Below are 13,527 nucleotides of genomic sequence, written 5' to 3'. Positions count from 1 at the left end.
CACAAAGGATCACTGACAGAGTCAGAATACAACCTGAGCAGGGTGGTGGAAGCAGTCCAGATGAGGTGCTCTTCCTGAAGCAGTGATCCTGTAGAAAGGTCTGGTAGCTCTGCTCCTCTGGGAATCCAGTCGGTCAGAGCTGCTTGCACTGTCCCAAATCCCAGATTATTCCAGGTGAGAATGCTTGGCTCCTCCCCCTGGGCAGAGCATCTCACAATGAGATGATGAGTTGTGAAGTGGGTCCTTGATGGCCCATTAAACAGAGATAACCCCTGGAGGGAGTTACCTGTGACTTATGGGCCAGGCGTGGATGGGCCATTAGCAGAAGACAGCCCAAAGGCAGGGGGCCTGGGAAAACACTGCCCCACCTGGTTTTAACAGTTCATGAAGATGGTGATAAATACTTTGTGTACATCCTACACTGCAACCCAGGACAACCCTAGAAAATTTAAAAATGCTATTATTTATTTCTTGTTTTATGAGGTATTGTTTATGGACTATGTATTTCTGGAGAGATAGTGCTTTAGTGGTTTTGGATTTTTCTAGACCATGTCCCACATGAGTCATGGGAGCATGGATGAGCTCAAAGGCCCAACAATGTGAATGTTGTGTCTGTATCACCTTATTCAATCAGAATGCCTTGATGAGCTATCAGATACTAAACATGCTTAAAAAGCAAACAAGTCACCTTGATATATCTGTTGCATGAAAATCACTCTGTCTTACATTGATACAACACAAATATTTGTTATAAACAGGTGAAAGAGGGACTGGAAATAAGGATGTAAATGCCTCATCTGGGCATGTTTACCATGTAAAATCAATTATAATTATATTAGCAATTTGAAAGCAATGCCCCTGGTAGTTTACGAAGTTTGGGATTCTAACAAATAAAGGAGATGCCAATATAGGTAGCAGAGTGAAATGAAGAATCACAGGAACTGTCTTTTGCTACTTCTCTGCTCTGTGGCTCATAAATGTTCAGCAAAGAGGAATAATGACACAGTTGTTTGTCTGTTTACCAGCCACATCTGCCCTATATATATAATTGGCATGGTTACCTATAATGAATACATACACAAGCATATATATGCATATATACATATATATCTTGCTGAACATTGAGATTGCTCTTTAAGAATGACCTAATACCCTTGGATTCCATATCTTTGGGGAGCAATAGAGGTCAACATGCCCACTACTGTTGTGTTCATTTCAACATGGGGAACTATGTGAAAACGAGAAAGTTTACCAAGAACAAAGAATCCTACACAAGGCAATTAAATCCATAAAGGCAAAATGCAGACTACAGAAGGACACCCAACAGGCAGCAGAGTGCCAATGAACACTGTTCACTGAACATGCCTGAAGTACAAATAAGCAGTCATAGCTATACAGCAAAGAAAAATAAAAAAGGTGTTTTTCCAAAAGCTAAATACATATGTGCAAATGGAGAAAAAAAAAAAAGCAAAAAAAAAAAAAAAAAAAGCCAAAGTATCATAAACACTGACAGATCTACTCTTATAACTATTATGAGTCTCAGACCTAACTACTGAGAATCAAAAATTGGTAAATATTCTTTTTTCAGTCCATCAGGAAGGAAAAAATTGTCAGTGAGTCTGAAAATGACAAGAGTATAAACCGAACTCTCAGGGAGGGCAGAGTCACTGGAGAGAAGCTGAGCAATTTATATTGTTTGTTCACTGTGGAAGATGGGTTTGATGACCCTGAGAGGATGCCAGATACCCACCAAGGCTGCTCTATCACAGCCCTCCTCATCTGGACAGGGGAGAGAAAATGTAACAAAAGGCTTGTGAGTTGAGGATAGGGAGAAATCACTCAGCCATTACCATCATGGGCAAAACCTCCTCCCTGTCCGTCTGCACTGACCTTGCTGTCTGCAGAGTTGTTTCTCTCACATATTTTTCACTCCTCTCTCTGGCTGTGGTTGTTTGTTGTTTCTCCTTAAAAACACGCCCCATAGGCATTACCACCATCACTGATGAGCTCAGCCTTGGCCAGTGGTGGCTCCATCAGACATAGGGGAAAAGCTTCTGGCAACTTGTCACATAAGCCACCCCTGTAGCCTTCCCCTTCTACCAAAATCTGGCCACACAAACCCAACATAAAGAAACTAGGGAAATTATCCTTCCAGAGCCCTTTTGGAGTGTTCAGGGAACTTGGCAGAGACTGTCTCTGAAGCTGAAATGCCTGGAAGGAGTAGTAATACAACAGGCAGTTCAATCTCCAGGATTTGAAGGATTTATCTATGAATTCTAAGAGAAGTCAGGGCTGAAATATTTACAAAAGCAGCGTGTAACTATTCCTCAGTACATAAAAATTAGGTGTCAAACATGATGTCCATTATTAAGAAAGGTTCAAGGGTATCCAGAAACTTAAAATTGACATCTGTTCCAGGTGAATGACTAGATATTGTAAGAGAGAGAATTAGTATCTATCTGAATAAATATTATCTTATTATTAAAAGTGAGAGTTAATAAAGCTGTCAGAGTTCTTCTAAAGGGGTCAGAGATATATAAATGAGGATTATCTGACTGATACAGTCAACTCAAATTTTTAGAAGACATCAGACTGAACTTTTTAATTCAGGTGTTTTAGGAAAATCAAGCAACACAAAACTGTCACTGGCATAAGAAGGAAGATGCTGAAATATGATGAGAATATGATTTAAAATATGGGAACATATGATACGCCATCATTGGATGGAAGAAAAATGGTCAGTTCTTGCACAGGAGGAGAACACAGGCAGAATTCCATACTATTCCATATATTCTTAAATGTCCTGAAAGAAGGGAGGTTATCAGCAAGGTGACAAAGTTTTGCTGGCTATAGGAGGTTATGCAAGGCAGTAAGGATGAGGGAGACTGCACAGCCTGAAGAAAGATTAACTGTAGAAAAAACAAGGTGCAATTCAGTATAGATAATTGTGGAGTGGTACATTTGGGAAAAATAATCCTATCTTCACATCTTGGATAATTTCTAAGCTGACCCAAAGGTCTTCAGGAACAAGATCTTTGCATTACAATAGACAGTTCCATGAAAATATCACATAGTAGTTGTAATTCAAGGTGGGGGGGGGAGGGGGGGGGGGAATAAAAATGTTAGGAATGATTAAGATGTTAAATAGAGAACAGAAGAAAATAAAGAACTGACCAGAAATGTTTGTTTTGTTCAAGTCTGTTCAAGTCCATATGCTACTGTAAAAATCCAGGATTCTGGTCCATTTATCTATGACAGGGTGCTCCAGAACTGAAATTATTCAGAGATGACCAAGGATGGTCAGAGAAATACTGTGATTGCTATGACAACATGCAAGGAACCCCATCCATTGAATATCCAAGAATCTTAATTGGAAAAACACATGACATAGTGGGAAGGTAATAAGGGGTTTGCAGAACTGAGGGGTCTGGAGAAAAGTGGAGTGGAATTGATTTTTTCCTGGCTCTTCTAATACAAGCATGAAAGATACTGGAAGATAGTAAGATCTTCATTCAAAACAAACCAGAGAAACTAGTTCTGCAGACAGCCTGTGTGGACCTGTGGTGGTAGGTACTCCTCAAATGACTTTCTCGATCAGGGGATTTGTAAAGAGGCAAGGAGAGACTAGAAAAAACTTTGGAGGAGATGCTGTAGAGTCCACTGACTAGATTAATCACATAACCTGACTTGAAAATATTTAAAGGTTGGGAAGCAATATGTCCTTCCACTGTTCTGTTTTTTCCTGAGTGTCCACTCCCATGGCTACTGTGGGAGATGGAGCACTGTGCTAGATGGACCTGTGGTCTTAACTGGTAAGTTCATATATAACCTTCTCATTGTACATCAAAGTCAGAATTAAATAAATGAAGTTATTAACAGTTTAAATATATTTATGGCTTTCAAGCTCCCTAAGTAAATGTAATGTTATGAGAATTTAGGACCAGAAGGAACTTTAAGAACCTAATCCACCACTTTGTTCCATGGCAAAATCAATTACATTGGTGTCCTTAGTGACAAATTTGTCTAACCAGTTCCTCAAGCTTTCAATGATGGAGGCTCAATGGCTTCATAAGTAAGCTATGCAAGTCTCACTGTTCATACTATGAGAAGGATTCTTTTCCCTGTCTAACTGGAATCTAATCAGCTGTTGTTTGCTGCAAACCCTTGGTTAGCTGCAAGCCTGAGCTAAGATTGGAGGCGTCCTAGACTTCTAAAGAATGTTGTCCACTAACCTCCGTGACTCTGGAAATAGCCTGAACACAGGCTTGGTTTTTAATGTAGCTAATAGTTATTTGGGTTTTATTTTGGTTAATATGACCATGCATGGATTATTTTTGTATCCTTTTACAGTTTTTCTTGTTATTCTAATGTCTTATCTCTTTAGCATTTTCTAGCTTCAGGTAAACTTTCCCTGAGCAGTACTTTCTAAACAGAGTATGTTTTGATTTAGCTGCAGCAAAACCTATTTGAAAGGTGTATCTACAGAAAAAAAAAAAAGTGGAACAAAAAGATTTCTTTTAAAATATTACTGAAAACCGGTATGTAAGTATTTTCTTTCCTGTAAGGTCTAATTCTGGTTTTGCCTGTAATTCACTGAACTGTATGTGTTGGAGATTAAATGTTTGAACTTTGTTACATGATGCTACTCACTTCAAGCAAACTCAGCTTCTTGCAGATGATCATTAATTGCATCCCCCATTCTCCAGGTACCTGACTGGAGAAGGCAGAAATGCTAAGCACCTACAGATTTAACTGAAGTTGATGTGGGCTGCTCTCATAAAACATAGTGTGCTCAGAGTTCTGTAAGCCTTTATAAAAAAATCAGCTCAATTGGGGTATTTTAAGCTTAATTTCCTTGTTCTCAGTCTCCACTCTCCAATGGAAGAGTATTGTCTTCTCACTTGTCATGAATTGTGAAAATCAATTTATTGGTACAAGTGAAACACTCTAGAGCAGGAGCAGTAGCCATTCTTAGGAAATTAATGTCTATGAAGAGGGTTTAAACTAGTAAATACCCATGAGGTGATATGAGGAACTAAAAAAAAAAAAAAAAAAAAAAAAAAAAAGTGTTAAATATGCTCCTCACTGGTAAACACTGACAAATTCTGTGTACAGAATGAAACAAACATCCTGTGGAAAACCAGTGTGTAACAATGTATTTGAAGACTTCATCGTGCTGTGGATTGTGCAAAGAAGCCAACAAAAGATTGCATGAGTCCTTTGATTTTGGTGGTTTTACACTCATTTCAAGGCTACAACCTCAGTGATGTCCTTTCAACACAGGTTTGTAAATGTATGTGATATAAAGGTTTATTTGTAGGTTGTAAAGTCCAGCAGTTTCAATGAAACAATGTTGTTGTCAGTCACCACATTGGCCCAGGGAGGAAAATACTGTATTGCTTTTTCTTGAAGACAGAACTTACAAAAAATTACCACTATGGAAAATTATCCTTTATTTCTAATTCCCTGTAATTTAAGAATTTATAAAAATGTTCCTATTTGAATGTCGAACTTGATTGGTTATGCCAAGGATTGCAGAACAATTTTCAGTTTCCCAAATGAAGGAGGAGGAATGGTAGTTTTCAGTAGCCTCAGTCTATCTTCTGGCTCAAAAAATTCAAAGTGATCATGTTCACATTAGATTTCTTATAAATGGCTGATATCTATACAGGAATTGCCTTGGAGGAAAAAAAAAAAATCCCCTGACTGCTTCCTCATTACCAAAGTTGGGCATTTGATTTCAGTGATAGGGGATTTTTTTGTTTGTTGCCCTGTGAATTCAGGCTATTCAGTTGAAATGGGGCAGTCATTACTGACAAGCAGTGGGCTACTCAAATTAAGAATGACTAAAGAAATTTAAATTACTTCATGTATATTTCTAGTAAAAGCTTTGAGAAATCTCCAGAATCATCTCTCTGAGATTTTTTTTTCTAGTGTCTTCTCTTCTCATTGTATCCTCTCCACTCCCCTGCCTCCCCCAGTTTTTCTCTTGAGATCAGTGTGACAGATCAAAGGCTGAGATGGGGCCTGTGCCTGAGTGATGACTTTCTTTTCCCTCTTCAGGGTCTCTGCTAGCTGTGTCCATGGGTATCTACTACAGATGTTAGCATCAAAACTAGACCTTCAAATTAACAGAAGGACATACTGTGGCATATCAGAATTAATTCTCGGTATTCTTCCTAAACTAAGATGTATGGTAATAACACTAATCTGACAGGATAGTGTGTGGACAACAATGCCCATTCATGGCATTTACTTTTCTTCTTTGTGTTCCTATTGTGGCATATCTGTAATCAGAACAGGAGAGGACAAGTCCACATTTTGCATTCCTTCCCCATATTTTTCCAGCCCTCGTTTTGCAGAGTACTTAGGTGTGTGTGCATCTCAATCCATTTGCCTGTCCTGTTATATTACTGCTGAATTGGGCCTTTCAGTATTGACACAACTGGAAATATTTTGTAAAAATTCTGATTTGGATTCCCCATGTTCTACAACTTGACATGTACAAGCTGGAAAATGTGTTTTAAGGGTGTTTTGGTTTTGTTTGTATTTACACAGAATGATCACTTCCTGCAGTGCCCTAAACCTCTGCCTTTTGCAATTTGAACTCGTTATCTGATTTTCTTTGTTTCTTCCCCTTCCTCCCTTTATAATTTTGTTATCATGTTCCTCTGAAGCTTTGATGACTTTTTCCTTAACTATTTAGAGCAACTTTTTTTGTTCCAGATTCAGTTCATCCCTTGAAGAATCCCTACAGTTCTGGATGTTCTGACAGCCATAGCTTGTGGCCACCCAAACTGCCAGAGAATTTTTGCCACACTGTAGTTGGATTTAGCAGATACCTTCATTCATGGAGGTTTTGGGGTTTTTAGTTTTCAGTGAACCCTCAATATAAGGCTTTGCCTTAACGATTCTCCAACTTACATTATTATTATTATTATTATTATTATTATTATTATTATTGACCACAGATCTAGTAGGAAGCATGCACTTCAGTAGCTTGTGGTGTAGTAATGGAAGCTCATCTGATTTGCTGTTAGGTAGCACTGTTTCAGCAGAAATCCTCTGAAACCCTTTTCAATATATAAGAAAGCTGCTCCCTGCAGACCCAAGAAGTTTGGAGTTATTCAGTGAACAACCTGTGTGGTTGCTTCTAGGTTTGCCTTCCAGCAGACACCTGTTTCACCATGTCATCCACTGACTTAAACCATTTAATTATAGTAGGAGCTTCCAGAAAGGTTTCTGCCCAGGTGGCCACTCTGAAGGTTAATTTCTTGCCCAGGATGGTTTGAAACTTGCTGTCACAATGATTGGAGTTTCCAGCCTGACTGGCAGTGCCAGGAACTGAAGTGTGGTTTCTAATAGAGTGGGATTCCCATTTGTCCTCACAGTGGTATTTTTCACGTTGCCCATTGACTGAATAACCCTCTAGCTCAGTTGGCCAAAGGAGAGTTGTATGTTGCTCTGCAAAGGCATATTTTATGGTTTTTTTATGGAGCTCCTCCCACTAATATGACTAGCTAGATTATCTGTAAGGCTGTGCTTGTTCTGAAACCACTATTGATTAAATGCTGAGATGAATTTTTTTTTAGAAGCTGTCATTGGAACATGCTTAGACTGCACTTGCTGTCAGCTTAACAGTCATGTTTCTGTGTCTTCCTCTAAATTCCTCTCCCAGCTGGGCTCTTTCATATCTTAGCATTAAAATAGTTCCTTCCTAATTAGACAGATCTCTGTCATGATAATCATCTTGAGAACGTATGCTGTATTTTCATACTGCGTATCTTTTCACAGATCAGGCTTGTACTTTATAATTTTTCAAAATCGTAACTCACTGAATAGATCTCTCCCCAAGCAATCATCTCCTGTAACTGGTAATTAGTGTCCTGTCAGCTGATATTGGTAGGCATTACTGTTCATCTGCTGCCATCAGCAAGTTCATCTTAGATCATTTAGAATTCTGATAGATTTGGTTCTTTCCAAATTCCAGTTGTGATGATAGTATTCCAAAGCTGGTGTGCAAACAGGAAAAATAAAGCTTATAGAGCAAATAAACACATTTGTGCGTGCAAAGTGAATCTCTACAGAAGTGGTGTTTGTAAGTCCATGGTCATAAAAGTAAGAGCACACATGATTGTGAGTGAGTCTGTGCTTGTGTCTGACTACTGAACAGACTTGTTTGGTCACAGTTGTGAAGAACTGCTTCAATGACAATAATCAGTTGTTAGAACAAAATATCTCTATTTCTTGCATTGCTCAGGCTATAATACAAGGGATTTGTTTCCTGTTTTTATTTTTTCTGACTCAGAGGCTTAGCAGAAGTGTTGTCCTTCTCAAAAATTGGATTTAAATAGTTCACTAAATAGCTCATTTTACTTTAGCTTTTTAGAAGCTGGTAATTGTTTATGTAAGTGTCCTTAAGAAAAGGATGCAAAAATGAACTGTGAAATCGTATCTCTATTATGCTGTTTTACAATTGCCACTCAATACTTGGATATAAAAGAAAAACCTCTCATCAGAAGAAAATTTTTATTTAGCTCTTAGGTGCTGGGTGACAGCTGTAAAATAACAGAGGACAAGTGTCATTTTTTAATGAAATGCTGATTCTGTTGACTGTCTTTAGATATAGGAGGGAGTGCCTTATCTTATAAAACATTGTACTGTAGAATAATGCAAGAATCACCACTGTGCTGTTAAAATGAGTGGGGAAATAGATATATATTTGCTCAGCTTTGCTTTAACCTCAGCCAATATAAAAATACCTTTTAATCAGAATCACATGGCTTTTTAATGTATTCAGATGGAGGGGTTTTGTTGGAGTTTTGTGTTTTGTTTCTTTCTTCCTTTCTTTGTTTGGTTGGGATTTTATTTCACAAAACTGGTGATTTGTTTGTTTGCAAAACTTCTACCACTGAGCACTGAGTTTTACTCAAAACTTGTTTTACTCAAATCATCACCTTTGGGCTGTGCAGCCTGGCAGAACCGAGGTATGTTGCTGACAGATAAAAAACTCCTACATTTTTAATAGGCTGGGATTAAATTCTATAGCAATACAGCTTACACTTAAAAATTACCACGTTGACAGCTGCTGAAGTGATATACTGGAAGTTAAGGTGTATTTGTGTGACTTCTTAGAGATTGAAAAATCCTATTAATTGTAGTCGTAGGAAAAGAATACAACTTCTGTAAAATGCACCGAAAAATCAGTCCGCAAGACGATTACTGCTTTTACGTGTATTTTTGACCCTATGGGTGTAAGAAATGCTTCTTATTTTGGAGTCGAGTGCTGCCCAGCACTGTGTGGAGCCAGGCTGCAGCACACGGGCTGCGGGCTGCAGGGGGCACTGCGGAGGAATCCAAAAAGTATGGATCTAAGTTAAATGTACTTCACAGCCCTCTCCCTCCCTGGCCTGATTATATTTTCCATTTATAAAAAATTATTATTATTATTAATAATAATAATTTAAAACCTCAAATCCCCCCCCCCTTTTTTCCCCCTCCTCTTTCTATTCTTATATCGAATCTCAACTATTCAGTTCAATAGTTACTGGAAAGATTACAACACATCCCCCGTCTCCAAATGAAGAGAGGCACGAATCTCTCTATAATTGACTCAGGATTGCAGTTTCCCCGCGTTCTGACACTGCTTCTGAGCAGAGCTGTAATTTCCCCCTGCTTGCTCTGTGATAACGGAGTAATCGATGATCATGAAGAACTTTAAGTATCTTCACTGTGGCTCTCAAACTGATACTACAAAAAAGTTGGTGTTTGTTTTTTTTTTTTTTTCTTTTTTTTTTTTTTTTTCTTCTTCTTCTGAGGGGAAGGTATTTTTCTTCTGTGTTTGTTAATCCCAACGTAGGGAAGGTATTAATTGCTATTTTTGGGTTTTTTTTTCACTATTATGTTCCATCTCAACGTAGTCGTGAATTGTGGCAACAAGCATGAAATCAACCCCAAAATTTCCTACTGCCGAGCACTTAAAAAAAAACAAAGACTGCTCTTTGCCACTGTCTCTTAGAAATAGCTAGTCTGCAATGGCAAAAATGAAGATTTAAATCAGATTACATTACTAATGCGTGAGTTCTCAATTTTCTTTATATCAGCTGCACGTTAGAGATAATTCTGTTCTATATAAATGAATTTAAAAAGTCAGGAGTGCATTTCTCATAGGGCTGGGTAGAAAATAAAGAAAATAACATTCAGTGACAATTGCGGGTGCAACAGCTCTGTGAGCACAACGGTTTAAAACCAGATTCCCGGGATGTTATCCTTGATCCATTAATCACCCGCGCTCTATATGGAGGCAGCCACCGTTCTCTCGGAAAAAAAATGCCGCTGCCCAACGTGTCATGTTTCTTGTGTTGTTTAAAATAGAAAGTTCAGCCCCGTGCCGGGGAGGAGGCGCAGGGCTGGGCGCTCCGCTCCCATTCATTATGCAACAGTTGACACAGGAGGGGAAGGCGGCACACGCCGCTCGCCTTGGGGCTCCCCCCGCTGTCCCCGGGGCGGGCAGGGCTCTGGCAGGGCCCCGGGGCGGGCAGGGCTCTGGCAGGGCCCCGGGAGGCTCCGCCCGGCCCGGCCCCGGTGCGGGGAGGCACCGGCAGGTGTCGGGCCCCGCTGGCCGCCGGCGGGGAGAGCGCCATGCCCGCTCCTGCCGGGCCGCGTCCGCGCCGGGTTTTGCACCTTGTCCCCGGGCCTGGCTGCCGGCCCCGAGCCGCCGCCGCCGCCGCCGCCGTGTTTACTGAGCGCTCCCGGGCTGGTATCACTCCGCTGGCGTGGAGGAGGAGGAGGAGGAGGTGCGGGAGCAGAGCATTTGATCATTGTGATGGTGGTGGCAGGAGGAGCAGCAGCCGGCACGGCACAGCAAAGCGCTAGGCTGTATCAGCTCGGCGTTTGGCAGAGACTTCAGAGCGCTACTTTTTTTTTTTTTTTCCCTTTTTTTTTTTTTTTTTTTTTTTTCTTCCTCTCCAGCTCGGTCCGGATTGTTCATGTGTTTACTTCCCCCAGCCCGAGGATTTGCTATTTAGGTTCCTGTTGAAATGCAACCGAGCAGCCAAAGTACTTTGCGAACACGGTGCGGCATAAACACCAAAACTTTTTTCCAGAAGGAAAATACAATAAGCAAGCGGCTTTGCCTGTCTTTTGATGCCGGGGAGTGCGAGTGAGTGTGCCCGGCGTGTGCCTGGATGTGCGTGTGCGAACGTGCGTGTGAGCGGCTCTGTGTGTGTGTGTGTGTGTGTGTGTGTGTGCCTGGGCAGGGGCGCCTCTTCCTCCTCATCCATGGGGAGACGAGGCTCTTGGCAGAACCTCCGCAAATCTCATGGAATCTCTTCTGAAATAATGGATTATAAAAAAGAAAGAGGAGGAAAGGAACTGGTCTGATACCTCCTGCTGGAGTTTGCTCACCCGAATTGCTGCTGCTGCTGCTTAGTTTGTTGTGCTTTGTGTGTGTGTGTGTGTTTGTTGGTTGTGTTCCTGGCGATAACCTTTTAGCACCTTCTCTATTTCCCTCCCCCCTTCCCTCTCTCTCTTTTTAATGTTTTGGAGCTTCTCGAGAGGGATTGGCTGGGGGAAAAGAGAAACATTTGCTTGGGATCGCTGTTTCCCTGATACATGATGGTGCCCCCTTCCCCCCCCTCCCCGGTTCTCTAAAAAGTATCCCGTCAGGACCCCAGAGGAGACTGTCCGTGTGAAGTGTAGGATAAAAAAGTTCTTCCAAAATAGTGTGCCCGGGGACGAGGATGGGGGATTTCGCAGCCCCCGCTGCCGCCGCGAACGGCAGCAGCATTTGCATCAACAATAACCTGACCAGCGGCCTGAGCGGGGCCGGGCTGGGGGTTAGCGGCTCTCCCCACGGCCCTCCCGCCGCCGCCGCCGGTAACAATGCCGCCAGCAGCGTCCCCAAGCACAGCACGGTGGTGGAGCGGCTGAGGCAGCGCATCGAGGGCTGCCGGCGGCACCATGTCAGCTGCGAGAGCAGGTACCAGCAAGCCCAGGCGGAGCAGCTGGAGCTGGAGCGCAGGGACACCGTGAGCCTCTACCAGCGGACCCTGGAGCAGAGGGCCAAGAAAACCGGCACCGGCGGCGGCGGCAGCAAGCAGCAGCACCCGAGCAAACAGCAGCAAGATGCCGAGCCCCCCACGGCGGAGCAGAGGAACCACACGCTGATCATGGTAAGGGGATGCGGGCCGGGGGGCGGAGGGGTCAGTGTCCGCTCCCTGTCCCTCGCCGGGATGAGCTGGAGCTCGGCCCCGGAGCTTGTCAAGGCGGAACGGGGCTCCGCTCAACTTTGGCGGTGGCGGGACGCTCCGCAACTTCTCACGGGCTGGGGCGGAGGGAGCGGACAATTTATTTATTTTTTTTTTCCTCCGTCCCCTTCGGAAGGGAGAATTGCTCTGGGGTAAGGGGGAAGGAGCGGTGCCAGGCGTGCCGAGAGCCGGGGGAGGGTTCTGTGTGTGTGTGCGTGTTTCCCCACGGCTTCTCTGGCCGCCTTTAAACCCCGCCGGGGAGGGAGCTGGAAGGTGGCTCCGCAGGCTGGGCTGGCGGCTGGAGGAAAACTTGGGCAGGTTTCTCCTTTGGGCTGCCCCGGCGTGCAGCCGCCCGGCTCCCCACGCGAGCTGAATCGCTTCCCAAAGTTTCCTTGGGATTTAAGGAGCTTATCGAGGAGCGGGGGGGGAAGGGGCGGGGGCTGAGCCGGCAGGAGCGTAGCGGCGAGTAGGAAGCGGAGTTTCCCACTCCCAGGCTGCACCGATGATGAATAATAAGAGGAGGCGCGGGGGGAGCGGGGCCCTGCGCTCCGGCAGAGCCGTGTTTATTTATTACAGCCGGTGGCGGCCGCCGGTGCCTCTGCTGGGGTGCCGTGCAGTGCCGTGCCGTGCCGTGCCCGGGACACGCGTGTGTGTCCTGACGTGTCCCCGCGCGGGGCGGGGGCGCTGGGGGCGGGCTCGGGGCGGCCGGGCGCTCGCCGTCTGCCGGGCGGGCGCACAATGGGCGGCGGGGAGGAGGAGGGAGGTGCGACGGCAGCGTGTGGTTTACAAGCCTCGCACGTCCCTCCCTCTGGCCTTCCCCCGCTGCGGGGCGGCGCGGCCGGGCGGGAGGGTCCGCGGGGCGGCAGCTGCCGGGGGAGGGCTCTGTGACAAAGCGGCGGGGTGGCCGTGCTTCCCCCCACCCCCGTACGTGAGAGGAGGCAGCTTTGTGTTTCTCCGCGGTGCCGGTTCTGTGCCGGGCAGCTCCTCCCCCTGCGGGACCCGCGCACCCTTCCCGCCGCCCCCAGCCCCGCTCCCCACGCCGGGGCGGCTGGAGCTGGGGATCGCTTCGCCAGCGGCAGACAAAAGCGCTGCCCCCGCCTCCCGGCCCCGGGAGCTCCCGGCTGCTCGCTGGAGCATCTCCCGGCGGGGCCGGCCCGGAGGCGGGATGGGGATGGGGATGGGGATGGGGATGGGGATGGGGATGGGGATGGGGAGGAGCGGGGCCGGGGGCGCGCGGAGCGGAGGGGAGGCGGGATGTGTGCGTGTGAGCCTCGCTAAC

General features: G+C 44.6%; 1 protein-coding gene across 2 annotated transcripts in view; it reads left to right on the top strand.

Annotated features, from left to right (window-relative positions):
* Positions 1-11,741: 11,741 nt before the first annotated feature.
* Positions 11,742-13,527, top strand: part of MAML3 (mastermind like transcriptional coactivator 3) — a gene marked incomplete at its 5' end in the record, with an annotated part of 238,668 nt that continues 236,882 nt past the window's right edge. For both annotated transcript variants that reach the window (XM_083860894.1, XM_083860893.1), the window contains one exon: positions 11,742-12,173. In XM_083860894.1, the coding sequence (XP_083717020.1) occupies positions 11,742-12,173 (432 nt within the window). The remainder of the gene's footprint in view (positions 12,174-13,527) is intronic.

The sequence above is a fragment of the Zosterops lateralis genome, assembly GCF_965231275.1.
Source record: "Zosterops lateralis genome assembly, chromosome: 5".
NCBI classification, from domain to species: domain Eukaryota; kingdom Metazoa; phylum Chordata; class Aves; order Passeriformes; family Zosteropidae; genus Zosterops; species Zosterops lateralis.
The sequence above is the reverse complement of the archived record's forward strand: the minus strand, read 5'-3'. Positions and strand labels throughout refer to the sequence as shown.